Genomic DNA, 19,722 nt, shown 5'->3' on the forward strand with positions numbered 1-19,722 from the left:
AACCCGTTTCCCACCTCTGTGCATCCCCAGGAGCCACGGGCACGGTAAACCCACGTAAATGACACACGGGGGCTCCCCGCCCGCCCGGCATCGCGGGTGGCCCGGGGTCCCCACCATCCCCACATCCCCCCACCGCCTGTCAGCAGGATGTTTTTTTTACTGGAAAAATCAGTTGTTTTGGGTCAGGCCGGGACATGAAAGCATCCCGCGAGCCAGTGCCGCCCCGGGCGAAGGCTGTGCTGCCGGCCGCGGCCATCGCCTTCCTGTCTGCATCGCCTTCCTGTCGCCGCTGCCACCCGCACCGGCACCGCTCCGCCGCCGCTCAGGAAGGCAAAACCCTTCTCTTCCCGTTCGTAAGACTGGGTTTTGGCCGTGGGAGGGTTCAGATTTACTGTGCCCCCTCCCCGTGCCAGCCGGGTCCCGGCCCAGCGCAGCCGCCTATTGCCTGTGGTTGAGATGCTGCCCACGCCGAGCTGGTAAAAAAAGCAGCACGAAGAGCCGCAGGCAGGGTCATGCTTTCATTTATTCACTTCATATAAAAATCTCTTAAGAATGCATCTGAACACAATATATAATACTATAACATACATTGTGTGAAACTTTTGGAAACAATAAAATAACCACCTGGAACAATGCAGTGTTCAACAGACATACAAACCCATTGATCATGCACAACTGTGCTATTTTCATTAACTAGTTAGTCACAAGTTGGACCAAAAGCTTGAAACATATTTTACAAACTGAGATTGACACCGCTCACGATGCCGGACAAGCTTTGTCAGAAGAAGTTTCACAGCACAATTATTACATCAGTTCACATTTTTGTCATAGAAATTCACATTGGGTTGTTCAGAAATTGGAACGTGACATTTAAAAGCCGGCCCGTTTGCAGGGGTTTCTTTTTTTGGTTCCCCCCTCCCTCCCCCCCATCTCCCCTCTAGGTTTTCAGCACTTCCAACCGCTCGCCTGCTGCCCTGGGGGTCTGGTGTCCCCCCCCCACCCTGGGTCGCCGGGAAGATGAAACCCCCCCTACGGGCGGCTGCCACCTGAATGCCCTTCCTGGGTTGCGTCTGTCTCTTCAGCTATGTTCAGGTTCTTGTATTTTATGCAATACAAAAGGTTACAAGAAAAAAAGGCAACTCTTATTCCGAGTTTTCTACACAATTAACATCGCCGCCCACAGGCAATGTTAATTCATATAAATTAATAACTTACAAAACATTACAGTATATACATTACGTAATAAATACACTGTTATAAACAGTAATGGAGGTGTTAGAGCTCAAGGCAGTGCAGGAGGAGGACGGTGGACCTAAACCTAGGAAACGTGAACGGTAGGCGAGAGGAACACAAATATCTGAGCGTGCAAATTCCACTGAGCCAAGGAGCTGCCGAGGGGGAACGCGCGTCACACGCTGCCTTATCACGCTTACTTATATAGGTACTGCGCTGTGCCATGGAAACAAACTACCCTCTATCCTGCGCACGACAAAAACAAAACCCCGTGGAGGAAAAAATACTGTTATTCCTAGCAAGCGAACAGAGATGGTGCACGACAGCATGAAGTGACTTTAAATGGGTCGCCTGGGGTATTAAGAAGACGATTAAAGGTGCAGTAATGCAAAACAGAGGGTTTCTCCCTTCTACTTAGTCTGTAAAAGTGATTTAACTGCAATAAAGTGACAGGTATTGCCCATGAAAAAAAGGAAGACTGCTTCTTGTAACAGGAAGAATCAAAAAAGTATCCGTCAATTTGGAAACACTTTGTGTCACTTTTTATACTAAACTCCGTGTATTTAATTAAGAGACTCTTGAAAAGACATGAAAGTGTTTACAAAGAAGGCACACAGGTCTGCAGACAGGTGGTCAGGTGGACAGGTTTTATATGGAGAGTTATTAATCAGTAGTTTCTATCAGTCTAACTGGTATAAATTCCAAAACTAACAGTATAAAATCTCTCAGTTGTGTGTCATTTACTCTTCAGTCCGGACCCAAGCCAGCTCCAGGACAACGTGATGCTCTTAGCTGACAAGGCTTAAACCACAACGCAAATCACCTGTTAATTTCCTGAGCAATCATTCACTACACGATCTTTAACCCTGACTCCAATCTCAAGTAGCTGGGAAGATCTTTCAGCCAATGTTAGACACAGGCCTCAGACCCAGGCTGCAGGCTAGTCCGTGAGACTGCTTGCATGCTCATCAAGTGTTTAAAATCCACTCACACAGGTACAGGACATTATGTGTCGACAGGAGACGTGTCTTCTGTCACAATTTCTATGTTCGCCTCCCTCTGTGAATCCTCTTCCCCTGGGTCGGCCACGCAGAGTGTCTTTGTATTGCTGAAGTAGCCGATGCTCTCGCCGTCCTTCTCCGGCCCATCCGAATCCTCCTCCTCCAGCGTCAGTTCAAACTGGAACTTCTCCATCAGGCTCTGACAGTCCCTGCCCCGCTCCTCCAGCGGAGGAGATGGGCTCTGAGGTATCATGCTCTGGTACCAGTTCCTGTTGTCCTCCAGCGTGTCCAGGATGTCCTGGGCATCGGGCTGCACCAGGTCAGCCCACGTCTCCCAGAGCGGGTGGACAATGTAGTCGATGAATCCCACCTGAGAAACACAGGAACAAGCACTCTTAGGGGAAGGGAATGGCTAGAAGCTAAGACAGCAGATAAAAAGTTCAAATGCTGTTAATTCATCATTTTTACAAGTAAAACACCCACCCCAGAGCACGTCCCCGAACCAGCACAAATTGCAGACATAATCATCTGATACCCGAAGCTGCACCTACAACGCTGGGATAGATTGATGTGCAGAATCAAACCCTGGATTAAAGTTTTAACTAAAAGCAGGAGCCACCGGGCAACGCACCACAGAGCTGCAGGCGTGATTTTAAATATCCCTTCCTGACCAGCAGATCAACCCCATCCCTGCAGAACTGGGGGCAAAACCACCACTTTGAAGACAAAACGTCCCACCGAGGGATGCCTCTCACCAGCTGTTGGTGCAGAGAGGCATTTTAGATGATGGTTTCCTCCAGCCCAAGCAGGGAGGAGGTTTGCTGTCTCTTCGGATTCCCCAGTGACTGAGGACACGGCCGATGCATCAACGGTAACACCGCCGTTACCCCAGGGTGGGCATGGGGCTGGTGGCTGTGAAAACACCAGTGCTCCCAGCCCTCCCAGCGCCGAATGTCACTGCTTTATGGACTGAAGTTTGACCTTTAGGCCTGTTTTACGACGGCGTGTAGCTTGTACCTATTTTGAACTGTTTCACGGCCCTACACCTTCAAATATTTCAGCATTTCTACTCTGCTGAAGCAGCCACTGTGTTTCTCGGTGGGGCTGGCCCTTGTAGAGCTTTTGTTTTGTTTCAGAAAGAGCGCAGAAAGGTTGTTGGCTCATCCCAAGAAGAGCTCCTCCCGCACGAAGGCTCCCATGGAGTGACGTGCCAGCGGTGGAAACCGCGCGGGTTGTGGCCGAGTCCGTCAGCCCTTCCGCTGCTCGGCGCGTAAGCTCCGAGCGAAATCAATTTTTCAATTGTCTGACTAAGAGGACGTACGTCCAGGATGGAGAAAACTGAATGGCCATAAAGAGGATTGAAATTCTTCCGTCTTGGCAGAATGTGTCACTTCTCTCCTCGCTCCGCTGGACAACATTTCTGTGCAGCAGGAAAATGGCTCTCAGAGGGGCCAGACTCAACGCGCAGATGTTTGCTTTGGAAATCACACATGCCTCCTTCAGACACAACAGGATGTCAATAGAACCATTAACATTCAATTGTAACATACTGTTGAGGCAGCTTAAACAAAAAGGTGATGAAAATTTCCTGCAGCACATGTTCCGGAGCACTTTTAAAGTGAAAAAAAAAAAAATTCTGTATGGTTAGCTAACGGCTCCGCCGCCACCCCAAAACACTCCAGGGCTGTACAGCACCCATGGCTGGAGATCAGTCACCTCCTAGTCAGGTCATTGTTTCTTTAAACACCCCAAATCATGGAATTGCCGGCCAGATGGCTGAGCACTGATCTTAAAATCTTTTGATGTAAAGAGGTAACATCTAGAGCTTTGAAATACTTGCATATCTTTTCCAAGCAATTCCTTGCTTCACTCCAGAACGGACATGCCACCTCCCTCTCTCGTTTGCCACTGGTTGGGATTTCAATGGTAGCCATTTTGTGCAATTCCTGTTCTTTCTACATAGCAAAAATGCCATTTTGAAACCCCCGTGAAGTGCGTATGTGAAACAAAAAATTGGGAGCTCACATGTGGAGCACATGGGCATTTTCTGGCCAAGCCCGGCCGAAGGATTCATTTCTTGTTAGGTTAACAAATAAGACAGATTTTTCCAACAAAATCACCATGCGGTTGAGTGAATAATTTTGAAACCACTTGGCTTAGCCCAAGAGAACATTTGGAAATAATTATCATCAATTTTGTTACTTATTCAAGCTGAAAAACCTCGATGATGACTTGCTCGAGTCATTTAAAAACAACAACCAAGACACCATTATATAAAGATTGGAATATGTTTAGGCAAACATAAATTACTGGCTTCATTACAGACTAACCGGGTGAAATTTTATGGCCTGTGCTACACAGGTCAGAACAAAATCTGACCTTGAAACTGTTTAATCTATGAATCAGAACTCACCATGAACCAGTTAATCTCAAAAAAAAGGACATATCCAGCTCCTTTTAAGGTCTGTATTGACATAAATAAATATTTCTTTGACTTCACCCAGCACACTGCAGCTCCATCAGACCTCTAACTTAACTGGCCAGATCCCGCATCGCAAAACTGTTCTGCCCAGGGCTGAATAACGACCAACATCCAGGCTCTTCCCGCGTCCTGAAGCGGATCCCAGCTGGGAGAAGTTCCTAACCCTGCAGTTCAATGGGGCTGGCGTTGCTATAAATGTGGGTACGATGTCAGGGTCAATCAGAACCAACCCTCTGAACAGCTGGCTGTTTGCCTAATTGTGCTCGAGAAAGCAGATGAATTTTGTCTCCGCTTTAAAAACACAAGTTCAAGCAGCACAAAAACGCAGCTCGGGGCCAATTACCTGTGATTTTTCCACTGATGCCGTGTGTTTGTCACACATTGGGCTGATTTCCATTCCTCTTTCTCGCTCTTTGTCTCCCTGCTGGAAGAACTCCTCCATGATCCTGTCCGTCCACTGCCGGTACAGCTCCAGAGACTTTGTGGGATTGCTCAAGTCCGCACAATGTACCATATTTCGGAGAACCTGCAATTACATTCATCAGAAAACTCATAAAATCAAATGGGGAAAAAAAGAGGACAGTTTCAAGCTGTATCTGCTTGCTTAATTCAGAACAAGATTCTTCGATTATGCAACAGACTATAAAAATATTAACATCGTAACGCCTCCGTATGTGAGACTAGCTGCTACGGTCCGCTTCAGAAGTAGAACCTGCTCTAAGTTTTTCAGACATCTTGAGTTGTGGCAATGTTAATTACATCATACAGGTTTGTTTTTGAACGCAGGTGCTTCCCACCATTCAAAATTTATTTCCAGGCTCTCAGATGGTTAAATGCTCCCAACTTTATTAAATGAGTAATATCCCTTCCACATACACAAAAAAACATGCCTGACTAACTGTGGCCGCAAGGATTTAAGACAGCAACAGAGTGACCTGTTTAAACATCAGCAGTCTTAAATAAAAAGGTAAGGAGAGCTTTCCCATGGGTCTGGTTCTTAAGAAGTTGGCCATCAAAGTGGAGAGAAGATCAGGATGTATCTTGTCCTACTAACTACAGAACCCTGTTCCAGGACTGCTTTGTCATTTCTGGGAATCAAGGATTAGATTGTACAGCACGAATTCCAGCTCAGTGTGAGGGTTGCTTTAGGTATGGGGTTACAACTCAAATTATTGCAGTCTTGCTATTACTTTTTCAACAGGACAAGCAAATGGGAGAAAGCAGCAAGGAAATTCAGGAGCCCTCAAAAACTCAGCTTCATAGATTAAGTCCAGGAGAACGTGCATGTTTGCAGTTCTGTGCTCCAAGTGTTAAAAACATAATCCCCTTTACCTAAGAGATATGGGACCACCTTGTACCTCTGTGGTGCAGAACAGAAGAAAACGACTGCTGAATATTTAGGCCAGTAGCTTCTATATCTGGCCCACTGAAAAGCCACACTAAAAACGGGAGCATGGTTTCTTCAATCCTGAACAAAACACACAAAATCCAGGAAACTTGGTGGACGTACCTGTATTCTGTCGGTGTAGTTGTCCAGAAGGAGGACTCCTGAACTGGTCACCTTCTTCGTTTCCACCATAGTCTTCAGATCAGCTAACAGACTCATATGCTTGGACATATCTGTCGCCAAGACCTTTAGAGAAGTGAAAAGGGGATTCTCAGTAGGGGCAGCCACACAAAGAAGCCAGTTTTTTGTTTAAGAAGAGGAGCAGCGCGTGCATAGCTCGTACCATGTCGATCACCATCTTCCTGAGCGTCTGACGCTGTTTCTTGGTCAGGTTCTGGAAGATGTCACAGTGCTCCTCTTGAAGCAGTTTGAAACCCACAGCAAGATGGTGGTTCTCCAAGACGGATTCGTCGTTGTACATCAGGGCTAGTTCGGAATCTATCAAGAAAAACACAAATATGTGACTCCAGCACGGGAAAGGTGTGATTTCAAACAGCAAACGCTTGTCCTGGGTACTGAAAAGTTTATCTGTATGCAATAAATCAGGGAAAGTGTTCTTTTTTTGCTTCATGCGTGCCAAGAGCGTGCGGTTTTCTAATCGGAGCACATATGTATATAATATAAACAGCCCTTTGCTTGCTTCTGATGAACAAAATAGTACTCGGTTGACTTAGTTACGGGCTTCAGAATCACTGACAACAGAAAGCGTGAGTCCTGCAAGCACACTTTCCAAAAAAGAACAATACCCATATTTTGGAATCAAGATACATGCTTGGCCTGCTGCAGAACACAATATGATCCACAATATTTAGCTTTATCGTTGTCAATAGCAATAGAATTATCTCATATTAATGATAAAATTTGCACTCAGGACTGGAAGAATTATTATGTGTTAGCAAGTAGTGATATTCGCAAGATTCGAGGGCACTTTGCAAATTGTACTACAATAGCCCCCTTTGTTAGGAATTTCATTTTAATTACTGCTTTGTTTCCAAATGTCTAACTAGTTTACTGCACAATATTTTGAGAAAGCAATGCAGTCTGAAAGTCGTAATTTGTGACCTCAGTGTAATGGAAAATGCATTTTCATTAGTTTCCAAGTTTGCAGATGAAGTTGTTATTGTTTTTGAAACAAAACTCACTTGTATTAATAAGAAATTGATTGGAGACCCCAGGGTGATCCACATCATGAATTGCCGCTGCAAAAATTGCAGCAAGGATTTCCAAATCAGTGAAGACGGCCTAGGAAGTTAAAAAGGAATTTGTCAGAAAAGTCCTTACGCTTTATCTCTCCACAGTTTGGGAGTCTGATTTAGAGAAACAAACTGTGCTTTTTAAATTAGTTTTCCGAGGACATTTACTCAGAAGAAAGGTCTACAAGCAGCACATGCTCTTTAAGATGAAACAGAGATTACAGGCAAAGCTGCTGCGGCTATTTTTTAATGGTGATTTCCCTGGCAGCAAACCGAGCCCTCAGCAGAGCAGGCAGCACGCTGCTTTTTGCAAGTCTCAGTGCTGCTGGCAATTGACTCCGCTGAAGGTTTTTCTCCTCTGTTCACCCAGGCAACGTGGCGCTTTTAAGCTTTTTAATCCCACCTTTAAACGCGACGGCTGCTGCCCAACGCGAAGCGCTTTAGCTCAAACCAGGGGACTCACATCCAGCGCGGGGGTAGAGAGCAGGACGTGCGTGGACTGGGCGACATCAGCGGCGTGGAGGCTGTTGTGGTAAGCCACGTCCGAATGGTAGTGGTCTTCCAGCGTCATCATGTACGTCACAAACGTGTCTGATGAGATCTTGAACGTTTTCAGGAGATCTCGCTCCTGTATGACAAACGGTACAAGCAGACGCACGTGTGTATCTCAAATAAGGATGTTGTACTGCAGAAGGCAGCAAAACAGGAAGCAGCCAGAAACTAAAATAGTGTTGTAAAAGAACAGCAGATTTGATCAGAAAATCACGAACCTGAAATATAGCGTACATAATGCAGGTGAGCGGCCTGTTGTGGGAATACCTTGCGACATTGAATATGTTGAGACCCCACTTATTCAGATCTTCCAGTTCCTTTTGAAAGGACAAAAAGAGAATGGTTACAGTGTTTTTCGAGACAACTCTGCATTTATCACTTGCACCACATCTTTTGCATTTTCCAAAAGTTTAAAAGGATGCAAATTCAATCTTCATTACGGTAATTACGTAAGTGCACAAACACGCAGACTTAATAAAGCACACAAACCCAGAGGAACCGAGAAGGGCTGATGCCAAAGCACTGGTACAAGGAGACGACATTTCTCTGTGTGGCAGGGGAATTATTTGTGATGTGTGTTTCCAGGGAGCAAGAAGAAATGCCCTGACAGTGACAAAGGCCCCACAGGCAGTTTGCTGGACATAGCGTTGTTATACGTTCCTGCGTTTGATAATTGCTTTCCTCAGCCTTCATGACATTTTTTTTAATTATTTTAGGGATATTTTCAAGGCATTTATGAACACAAATTGTGCTGTTAGGGCCTGGTACCATTAACGACGGCATTTGTAATGGCCACATCACTTCAGGGATACCAATTCCAGTTTTACAAGGCGGGGATCAGTCCAGCCAGCCAGCCCATCCCCAGCTTCCAGATAACACTGATTCTCCCAGAACTGCAAGAATCTGTCATACCTTGGCCAGATGGTCTTCCTTCTCTGTTTTCACACCAAATCGTGAAATGCTGGTGTTATTTAAGCTTGAACTATGCATTAATTTTTTCACTCCGCTGATCTGTGTCATGAGCTGCTGTTTTTTCTTCTTCTCTCTGTCTTTCTGGGTGGGAGAAGGAATCTCCACGTCATTCTGCTTGTCTGTAACAAATAAAGGTAAAATGAGTCAACACCGTCTGCAGTGCGAGCACCCATCACACCCCCCAAAATCAGCCCTCGGCTTTGCTGATTAAGTGGCTCTGCATACCAGTTCAAACCCAAGCATTCCTGCTGGGGGCCTTCTCTAATTTGGGGCCCAAACTGAACCAAAACCAAAGCAAAACAGTCACATAACCTCTGTTTGCCCTCTGCAAGACTGAACTTTCCCACTGAGCCCGGCCAGGACGTGAGGCACCGGGCTGCTTTCATCGGAGCCATTTCCAAGCTGCATCGCCTGGGGACACAGCACATGGCCAGGAGCTGGCTCTCCACACCTGAAGGGCACCAGGTCCTGCTTATGGCTAGATCTCAATTCATTTTTATTATCTATTTTCAGGAAAATAAAGTATCTATTCAAACGACACGTTTTTCCTCAGTAAAGTACATAAACATACATTTTTCACATTCACTCTATTGATACTTATTAGGGCCAAACCCATCTCTATACCCCCTGCTCTTAGGACACCCACCCAGTAACAAATTGGTGTCACTGATTTATTAAAGGGTTGCCCTTTACAAGTATGTATAGAGTAACATACAGTGCACAGCCCCTATTTCTCCTGTCATGCTCAGAGATAGCAGCAATATTAGTGCACATTAAGCAGGCACCTAGGGGGGCACAAACTTGGCTGTGGAGATGTGCTTAATAAGTAAATCTACCCACATATGCTACTTACTGCCTTTACAACTGATTTATTTGCTGCATTAAAAAGGAGATACAGCGGCTCATTACTTTCATACTAACCGTTTTTTCCTGAACTTTTAGAAAAGGCTACTATAATGTCTTTGCACCTTTGTATCTCTGGGGACCTCTGGAGGGAGGAGGCATGTAGGCATTAGTTACTTTTGCCTTGGCTTAATTAAAAATCTCTGAAATAAGAACTACCAGTGTGTGTGTAACACTGCAATTAAGAAGGAAGCCATTATTCACAGCAACAGTCAAGCTGACATCAATGGGTGTTTCCCTCGTGTGTTTTTGCTGAACAACAGAAGGACTTTCCTCTATATGATCTCCTTAGCAATGACTAAGGCAGCATAAAATGGACATTCTTGAACAGAATCTCTAATGTGTTAAATCACGTCCCTACGGTGGCGGCAGCAGCAACACCCCTCGCCCCTTAGGAAAGGGCATGAAAGGCTGTCGTGATCTGCCCCGTTCACGTGATGTGGACAATGACAGAACTGCTGTTTTTCATCTTTGTCCTTCATACGGATCTAAAGCTGGTGTCCTTGCTCTCGTTGACCAAGTGGTGACTGCAGGACTGGCCCCTCTGCAGAGGACATCGCCTCTTGGTGCCGTCCTCGGCTCATTTAATGAAGTCAAGAGACTGAATGAAGCCATGTCATCTGCTTTTAATATCTATAAGTTAGCCCCATCTAGCAAACACTGGTTGGAGATAAATCAATGTCCTATCCACATATTTCTTTTTTTTCATTTGTTCAACTTCCTCAGTTGTAGACTCCTGTTATTTTCTGCGTTTATTTAACTTTAAACCAAATTGGGGGGGGGGGGAAGTAATTCATAAAAATGGAACAGCACGACTTCCTAAAAAGGCTTTTAAGATCCTTTTAAAAGCTTTACTCATTTCTTTTTAATAGGAGCAATCAAGCTGCAAGCTGGCCCAATCTGGAGAGCCTGCACCACCCGGCATTAGCGCGGCCCTAAGTGGTTTGAGTGGCCTCATACTGGCACAAAACGGCGAGGACGTCACCGCTACAGAGTACGCGAGAAGAAAAGCAGAGTAGGAATGAGCAAGACCATTGTCAAGACCTGCAAAGGGAAACGCAGTTACCTGACCCAGCTTGAGTACGGGCAATAATACAGCCCCATTAGCAGCGGCTTCAGCTAATTAGCCCCATGCTGAGGTACAGACTCCATGAACTTGAGTGTATGCGTGGTTTATTAGTTGTGTATTAGGTCCCCAGTATCGAGCCGCACTGGGTGTTTCTGCAGCAGCACATCCTGCTCCAGAGACATATGCCCACTGGCAAGAGCTGATGAACAACAAACTCCCCGAAAATGCCGTGGTGGTCACGCTCCGGCGCGCTGTGTACGCTCCAGGCTCTCCAGCTGAAGAAGCGGCCCGCTGGCTGGCAGCGAGGCAGCCGTGCTTCTATTCCCTGTATTAATTCATGTTCTAGATGTCATGATTAAGCCGAGCGATAAGACAGGGCCAATGGATTCCCACAAAGCAGCTACAGACTTACATGGATTATTAATGATGTGATGTGTCCTAAATGCACGCAGCAGTTCCAGCTGCGACTGGCTATTGAAATCACTTTAAAATCCCTTAATGGAAATAATTGTTTGTCATACAGTGACTGGGTTCTGGGCCATCTTTAACCGCAGGGCATGAGTCCCCCACGAGCTCCAGCATCCCACATACCCTCAGCATTTGAAGCTGTTGGACTCAGAGATATGTATATGAGGGCCCTGTGCTAAGCTTCGTTTCATCTGCAAATGGTCATAAATTCTAAAGCTGCTTGAAAACACAGAAAATTCCATTTTTCATAACAAACACATTTGGTAAGCACAGAGGATTAATTCATGTCAGTAGTCCTACGAGCTCCAACAGAACTAATGAAATGCAAAATATTCTCTTTACTCTTTATTCTGACTTCCAGTGCAAAATGAGCAAATACACACCAAGTCATATATAAAATATCTGGGCTGAACCTACTTGTCTGAACCCTGTCTCTGATGGGGAAGATGCAGCTGCATGAGGCAGTAGTTGCAAAGATGAGACTATGCAGTCAGGCTTGTGTGACTTTGTCCTTTCCATAAGGTCAACACAAAAATCAAATATTGCATAACGCAGCTACCAAGAGCTTAATTCAATCTGAACAGAAAAATCTTTTGATTTGCAGAGGGAATTCTTCTGTGGATAGACTTACTCAAACACTGCATTATTGTCCTCCCCATATCCATTTTGCAAGTGAAAAATCAAAACATTTAAATAATGCTCTGCCCCAAAGGAAAACCGGGTGCAAGCACGGACTGGTGGGTATTAGGCTGCCATAAATCGTTATCTTTGAGTCACCCGAAAGCTTGGGATGCAACGCCTTACCCAGGAAAGTGTTGGAAATGTACTCGGACACCTGGTTGCCAGAGCGGCTCATCTCGGAGAGGTGTGTCAGCTCCCGGTTCAGCATCCTCTTGAACTGGGAGGGGAAGAGCATATAACACAAAGATGGCATTTTTCTCAATGCTTTTCCGAATTAACACAGCTTTCTCACAAGCAAGTCCACAAACAAGAGATTAAAAGCAAAATTCTGGAGATATTTGGAATGGAGTCAGCGACACATGGCTTCATTTAGATACTGTTCAGCATCGTCATGACTAGATATTTCTTTTCAGTACACTAAACTACAAAATTCATTTCCTCCAAAGATGCATACTAGTTTTTAACAAATGAGAAGATAACGTCTCAGGGAATCGCTCTGAAAGATCAAATTCTTGTATTGGTTTTAAATTCCACGTCCTACAACCCTCTTTTGTTCTGAATTTTCTAAGTTTGCTCCATTTTGAATTATGCAAGTAAAAGACAATTGCATACGTTCAGAACAGAACAGAGGAGAAATATGCCATAAATCTGAAGATCTGCTTGGATCACTGCTGAAATGAAGGATTCAAGCATTTCTTCACCCAGATATACATGCTATGATCCTCCTAATTTTCTAATCACACATTTTCATTGCCGCATCGTTTTATCCCGCAACAGTAAATTCCCAAAGGGGAAAAAAATTTACATACATGTACGCCGCATGCACAGTACACACATATGTTCATCTCTTGCCATACAGTACACATAAATAACCATTTAAAAGGCATGTTTCCCTTACAGAGGTTTTAACCAAGCAATACAGCACAAAAAAACAGTCATTTATAATCTGTCAGGATTTAAACCCACCTTAATATAACCCCAAGATACAGATAACAAATAGTTTGCTTCAGGCATTTTGGAAAACTCCACACCAGCGTCCACAAATCCTCACGGAGAAATCACCGGTCAGACAGGAGAGCTCCTCGGGCACACGGACACCCCCCTTCCCCAGCCAATCAAAAAAATCAGCGTTCATCAAAGCCAGAGATCCCCCAAAGCCCAGCAGTTGCTAATCCCAGACAAAGCCAAGCTTGGCATAGCATCCTTGCAGCGGGCTGAACGGGGGTGTATTTGCTCGCAGGAGAGAATAATGAAATCAGGGATTGCACGAAGAAACGAGAACTAATCCAAATGCATTCAGGGGGATGGCTGGAAGCACTTATGAATTATGAATCGTCCTGGTTGCTTAGTTGGCTGAAGGGGGGTCCCCGCTCCACAGCAGCCTTGCTCAGCTGAACCATACGACAAAAAAATGATGCTGGTTTCTGAGGGGTTGCCAGCTTTAGTAACACAGCCATCTTTTTTATAAGGAAGATTAAAATGGAGGAAGCTCTGTGCATATTTAAGTAAGTCAAAAGTAGGCAGAGGTCTCTTCTCCATTTCTGCTTTGTTTTAATCCTCTTCATTACAGAGACTGAGGATTTTCAAAGCCAGTATTCACATATGGATTTTTTAAAAGCATAAATTTTACACATTTTCAGTGTGATCATGGCTTTTTTCCCCTACATGGTAAAGGGCAAAATGTAGCAATGTAGCAAAATGTACCTTTACAGACTGGAAATATTTTCCAGGGTAAAAAGTATAAACTAATAATAACCTTAAATCTGCAATGTCAGTCTGCAATTAATACATTTTTTCTTTCAAGAATCCATTCACAATCCAAATTTCAAGATTTAGTCATTAATTTTTATTTCAAACAGACATGCAATCACTTTATTAGGAAGCTGTAGCTTTCCTTTTAGCACTGAATCAAAAGAAAAGCAGCTTGTACTGCCTGTGTGACAGATCACAGCAAGGAATCACCGCTGATGCGCAGCCCTCGCACCGCGTTAGGACGTCCTTGGCGATTGCTGGCTGCAATACACCGCACGACAGCGGCCAGGATTCCGAAAATAAAAGCGCAATCTTTGGTCTAGAAAAGATTTCCTTTCTGCAACTGCTTTTATGAAATGCTATCAGCCTCGCCTGGCATGACGTGGTGCTGGGGGCCTTGCAGGACATGGGGTGGGGGCGGGCAGGAGAGGCAGAGCCCACATAAAGCCCACAAATAGCCTGTGTAGAGCCCACGCAGAGCCCACGCAGAGCCCGCAGCTCCCAGCTTGCCCAGGCTGCCGGACCAGACCTGAGCACCACAAAAATCACGCCCCGCTGGCCAGGCACGGCTCCAGCCACGGCTCAGCACCATCCAGATGGGACTCCCGCTCAACCCTGCGGCTGCAAGAACCACAGAGAGCAAATCAAGTTGGGAACCCGCCTTCTTCCTTCCCTAAATTCATCATCATCAGAGGTGGAAAGCTGATGCCACCTCCCTTTTACCACGTGGCCACCTGCGGAGCCCAAAGACAGGGCGCGTCTGCTCAGACTCTGCCACCACCATCTCTGCTGCTTCTCCTGCAGCAACCTGCCTTGCCCTGCCAGGGAATATGTCACACAGCAAGGCCTCACTTTCTGGGTTACTCAACTAGTTTAAATACTGGTTTAATACTAAGGACGGCATCCCACCACGCTGGGTCATGGGCTTTGGTTCACAGGGTCTCCACGAAACGTCATGTCAACCAAGAGGGACAAAAGCCTTTTTGAAACTCCTAAGAGAAACCTTAGTGATGGAGGACGAGTGGCAGCAAGAATGAAAACGAAGAGAAAGCCCGTGGGAGGAGAGGAGAGCTCTGACCCTGTCATTCCTCCCGGTGACGTATTTTCGCCGATCACAAGCGCCCGCCGCCAACACGTGAGCCCTCCCACAGACTTACAGTGAAGCATGTGCTGAAACACCCCTCTGGATCGAGGCCTTTATCTTCACAAGGAAAACACCATAATCAGATGATCACACAAACAACTTCTAAGCAACGTTGAAATCAGTTGGGTTTTCTATACAATTGCCCCTTTCAGACAAATAATCCCAAGTGGTGGACAAACATCTGCAAAAAAATGCCTTTGCCTCACAATTGGCTTCATAAAGTACAAAGGGTAGCTGCTGCCTTTTCACAGAGGCACAAAGCAATTAAATGGCCTCCACAAGGTCACCCAGGCCATCTGCAGCAGAGATGAGGACAGATAAAAGACCTTGGGATTCTCATATCTGATCTTTAACCAGAAATTGGTCCCCTTCATCTCCTCCATCTCACTCACTTTTCCAGACTTTTAATCAGCAACCTTTTATGAACGCAGACAGCAGCACTACAGCACTGCTAAGAGGACTATAGGGGCCAAACCCAGCCGAGACACCCACGGTACTCTGAGAATACCCACATGCTCTGCCAAGTTTATTGCAATTTACTGTCTGAACGATGCTGGCACCTAAGCAGGATTTACTTAATAACATGATACCCTTTTAAAAGCAGCCCAGTTCAGCGGGGGCCTGCTTCAGGACCGGGGCCTGCCGACAGTGCACTCGCTAAACACAAGGTCTTCGCTCGTGGGGGGTATTTGGATTTTTCCCCAGCTTCCCTAGATGTCAGGGTGCTCTGGAGCGACACTGCCTTCCTCGGAACTGCTTTGCCATTTGCCTGCGGGGAGGAGGCACATTGCTGCCTCTCTGCACAGATCAATGACTGATGTCATGTGCAAACCTCTGTAACGATCCCTTCGTTAAATCGATTTGACAGCAAAGGGTAAAACAAACAGATTGCACGCTAGCAATGAGAAAATACCAACTGCTCTGCCATTAAGCAAACAGAAGCGTTGCTGCTTTAAAGAGCTCGTGCATGAGCGCAGCATGGCCCTCAGCTTGGCAATTACAATAATGCCCATCAGCAACATGTGGATGTGTGCTGTGATTTTCATAATTAATAATCATCTCGGTGCTTTTTACAAAGGAAATAAGCACTGATAACCTCGCTGTACAGCTGGGAGCTGAGGCACACGTAAGAAGACGCATGCGCACGCACAAGGATGTGCGCGGGAGGGGATGCCCACCCCGACTCACGAGGGGTTTTTCCTTAAAAAGAAGCAAAATCAGGAAACGGGCTTGGGGTTCCCTTCTCTTTACCCCAAACTCTGATCACAGGACCACGCAATTAACACATTCAGCTAATGAAAAGAGTGCAGATAACGTAAAGAAGACAAAGCCCCAACTGAAATTTTTAATAACCAAATACACATGGCGGTACAGCTGACCTTCCCAGCAAGTCACAGAGGTCTAAAACCATCTGGAGAGTTGTGTGAGAAAAAGCCATCGCATCGCGTGGAGTTTTTCCTGTTTTGCATGCTCTGAAGTAACTGCAGAAGTCATCTGAACGAAATTAAGTCTCCCAGAAATTGAATCATTCTTTGATTACCAGCAGTGACCCTTTTTCGTGCATTCTCTGGTAGAGGGAATCACAGTTTCTTTCCAGCTTTCCAGTTGTGTGTGCGCGCGGTAATTTCCTTGATTACCGTTGGGAAAAGTTCACTCACAGTTCCCCTCTCGGCTGCCCACACCGCACCCTCACTGCTCACGTTTTCTCTGCGCTGGCAGTTGCCCTTTTTGCTTTTATTTCGTCGCTGCAGCATTGCCCCAGCTCAAGGCTCGGCAAGGACACGACCACGGTGGCATCGGCACCGAGTGCGTAGCAGCTCCTGCAACCGCTCGGCAGCTGGTCCTTCCCCCCATCCTAATTAAATGCTCTGCAGGCGAAGCTTGCTTGCCTTCTTTTGTGCAGAGAAAGAAAATTTGGCCTAATTTATGATAGGATTTGCCAGATTTAGGAGCTCAAGCACGCTGGGAACGCGCTGGCTCCGTGGCCACCGCATGAGATACGGGGTGGAGCCCGGGGCAGCATCCAGCCACACCTGGGAAATCTCCCCGGTGCTTCAGTGTGGAAAATCCCACCTTTCTGGCTCTTTATGGAGGAAAAGACTCTCTTCCTTTCCTAGGAAGGCCAGAGAGAGCCACGTGGAGGCACACACAGTTCTTGGCCTTTCCAGCCCCACGCCGGCCGGCTCCAGGGATAGTCCCGTTGTTATTCCTGTTCCTATTCCCCTTTGGAGTACAGCATCAGAGGTGTTCCTGGTGCTTTACAGGGAGAATAAAGACAGGAGGATGTATCTGCTGCTGATGTAAATCCTTTGAAGTCGATTTATACCAGCTGGGGTTCCCTGAGGCCAAGAGTCCTTATGCAAAGAGGCTGCTTAAAAAAGTTTTAGTCATTTGCAGGAGCTGAGAGCAATTTCAAGATAAAAGAGCTGCTAAGATGCTGCGGGGCTCCAGCCTAGGGAGAGTACCTAGGGAGAGCGGGGTCCCACCCCGCACTTTGATGGAGGAATCTTGGTGCAGATCTCCAGTGTGTAAAAATGTTTATAAACTCTGTTCCTGGCGACCCACCCTTCTGACGCAAACATTACATCCCTCGCTCTGCCACTGCTCCTAGAAATCCTTTAGAACAAAAGGATTTGTGGTACCGAGGGTTACTTTTGCCTTTGATTTACACGCAAAGGCAGCTGGGCTGAATCCTTCTCGGCTTAATTGCCTGGGTAAATTACTGCAGGTCCAGAGGTGCAATTAAACTTTGGTGTAACTCCATTCATTTCAACAGCTCTTCTCCTGGGAAAAACTGGATGCCCAGCGCTGGGAGCTGGGAAGAGCTGACACTCACCTGCCCGTGTGACAGAGCAGGAACGAGAGTCCTGCCGGAAATTATTTACACGCAGGAGGGAAATTACTCATCCGTGTATACGGCAACCAGGTCAAACAGCAAATGTGTAATGCTTTTGTCTGGACCTCTGGTCAGCTCGAAGGGAATGGATGTGCCACTCATGTGCTACTACAGAATTTTTTTAAAAAATGAGATTAATCTCATCGCCTGTGTTTGAGAAGCTACAAGAAATATTTGTAAATATCTAGCCCTCTCTTCCTGACACCTAACCGCTGTATCGCACAGACATACCTAACCCTTAGGCAGACAAAACTCCCCGAGTTTGGGTTTTGCCCGAGCACGGGCAGAGCAATGTTGGGTGCCCCGGGACAGCGGTGGGGACCAAACCTGGACACCCCCTGCTCCCTCCTGAGATGGGCAGGGAAGCAGATCGCTGGCACACGAGCACCTTGTAACTTGCTGAAGGTAATTTTTGATCATTCTTGTTTTTTCCCCAAACTGCTGATTTTGGAGTGCTGGAGCATTTCTTTGGCTGTTTCTTAAGAAGTTTGCAAGTCAAAAAAGTTAAAATTCTTTAATTACAGGGGCAGTAACCCAATCGTTTATCTGTGCTTTCCTGATGTTACATCACTTGCAGAAAGGACTGTGTCAAACAAAATTGCAGCTGTCCTTGTTACTTCCTAATTTCTATCAATCTTCCTTTTTAAGCACTCACATGAAGGATGATGGGAAGGTGAATTTAAATGTTTAAAGAAAAAATGAGCCCATTTCACACTAATCAGTACTAAAGGAGAAAGTTTTCAGATGTATTTCAGTGCCTGAAGAAAAGTGGAATGGTTGCAGTCAACTATCAGTCATTAAAAAAATCAAATGCTTTTGCAACTCTTTCTAGTTCTTGTTTCCTAAAACAATATAGTTTTTAATGCGCTAGAAACTATTTTTAATGAGATACAAAGTACTATTTGGTTTTTGGGTTTTTTTTGTTTTCCCTTCAGCTTATTTTTTAAACCAAAAAGTAAACACACGGTTATGAAATCTCCAATTTCACATCAAAGGAAAGTTGATTTATATTTATGTTCAAAGGAAGACTTTAAAGGAGTAACATCATGACCAACTTGTTGGCCTTATGTTATTAGAATAATTTAAAAATCCACAATGTAAATGTTGATAAATAAATAGCATGTTGCCATAAATCAGCATGTGGCTGCTCATGAAAGCAATAACATATATCTGATGTAGACAGAACAGTATTCAGATTTTACCCGTAAAGTTTAGCATTTCTGAAAGCAGCAGAACCTCCCTTGGGTGGGACTTATTTACGCAACACGGGGCTTAAAGAGTGATGAAGTGGAACCTGAAGCAGCAGTGTTATCACCGGTACATTTCCAGCTCATTTCCAGACAAATGAGACTTGAATTATGCAAATTGCATTAAAATGCTGGAAAGGAAAAACTCCTTATAGGATCCTACCCAAGGAAAGCACTGTGAATTAGCACTGCTTAGAATCGATACCGAATTTCCTCATTTAAAAGCAGGCTCGGGGCATGTTACTCACTTGCTGGGAACTGCTAAGGCAGAAGAAAAACCCCCTCTGCCTGATGCTGGGGAATTGGTAAGGTCATGAAGAAACCACCCCCTTTACGTTCCTGAAAATGAATGTGTCATGTGTTTATAAGGTGTGCCTGCCTGAGTTTTTGTTGGCACAGGGAGAAAACGCCTGCCATACCCCGCAGGGCCAAATCTGCTCACCGCTGCCTCGACCCGAGCAGTCCTGCAGCATCTATTCCCAATGAATTCCAAGTCTTGGTGCACCCCATACCTTTGTGTTTAGTATCCAAGAGCCCTTGGTTTAGATTTACATTTGTTTGGATTGATATGAAATACCGGGACTGAGAGAGTTGAAGATTTCATGCGGCGCAGTGTGACAAAGCACGTGTTGTTGTGTCTCCTGGGGTGGAAAAACCGCGGCTGCGGGGTATGGCCCTGTCT

At 45.6% G+C, this 19,722-nt stretch overlaps 1 protein-coding gene across 7 annotated transcripts in view; it reads right to left on the reverse strand.

Moving 5' to 3' along the window:
- Nucleotides 1-505: 505 nt before the first annotated feature.
- PDE4B (phosphodiesterase 4B) overlaps nt 506-19,722 on the reverse strand; it is a 195,343-nt gene continuing 176,126 nt past the window's right edge. For 6 of the 7 annotated variants that reach the window (XM_074875812.1, XM_074875813.1, XM_074875815.1 and 3 more), the window contains 9 exons: nt 12,125-12,218; nt 8,821-8,999; nt 8,127-8,225; nt 7,820-7,984; nt 7,306-7,405; nt 6,447-6,601; nt 6,227-6,349; nt 5,060-5,242; nt 506-2,604 (listed from right to left, as the gene is read on the reverse strand). In XM_074875812.1, the coding sequence (XP_074731913.1) occupies nt 2,239-2,604; nt 5,060-5,242; nt 6,227-6,349; nt 6,447-6,601; nt 7,306-7,405; nt 7,820-7,984; nt 8,127-8,225; nt 8,821-8,999; nt 12,125-12,218 (1,464 nt within the window). In that variant the 3' untranslated portion in view covers nt 506-2,238. Of the gene's footprint in view, nt 2,605-5,059; nt 5,243-6,226; nt 6,350-6,446; nt 6,602-7,305; nt 7,406-7,819; nt 7,985-8,126; nt 8,226-8,820; nt 9,000-12,124; nt 12,219-12,967; nt 13,219-19,722 lie in introns of those variants that run through there. The other variant, XM_074875819.1, reaches the window with a different exon arrangement.

The sequence above is a fragment of the Strix uralensis genome, chromosome 8, assembly GCF_047716275.1.
Source record: "Strix uralensis isolate ZFMK-TIS-50842 chromosome 8, bStrUra1, whole genome shotgun sequence".
NCBI lineage: Eukaryota > Metazoa > Chordata > Aves > Strigiformes > Strigidae > Strix > Strix uralensis.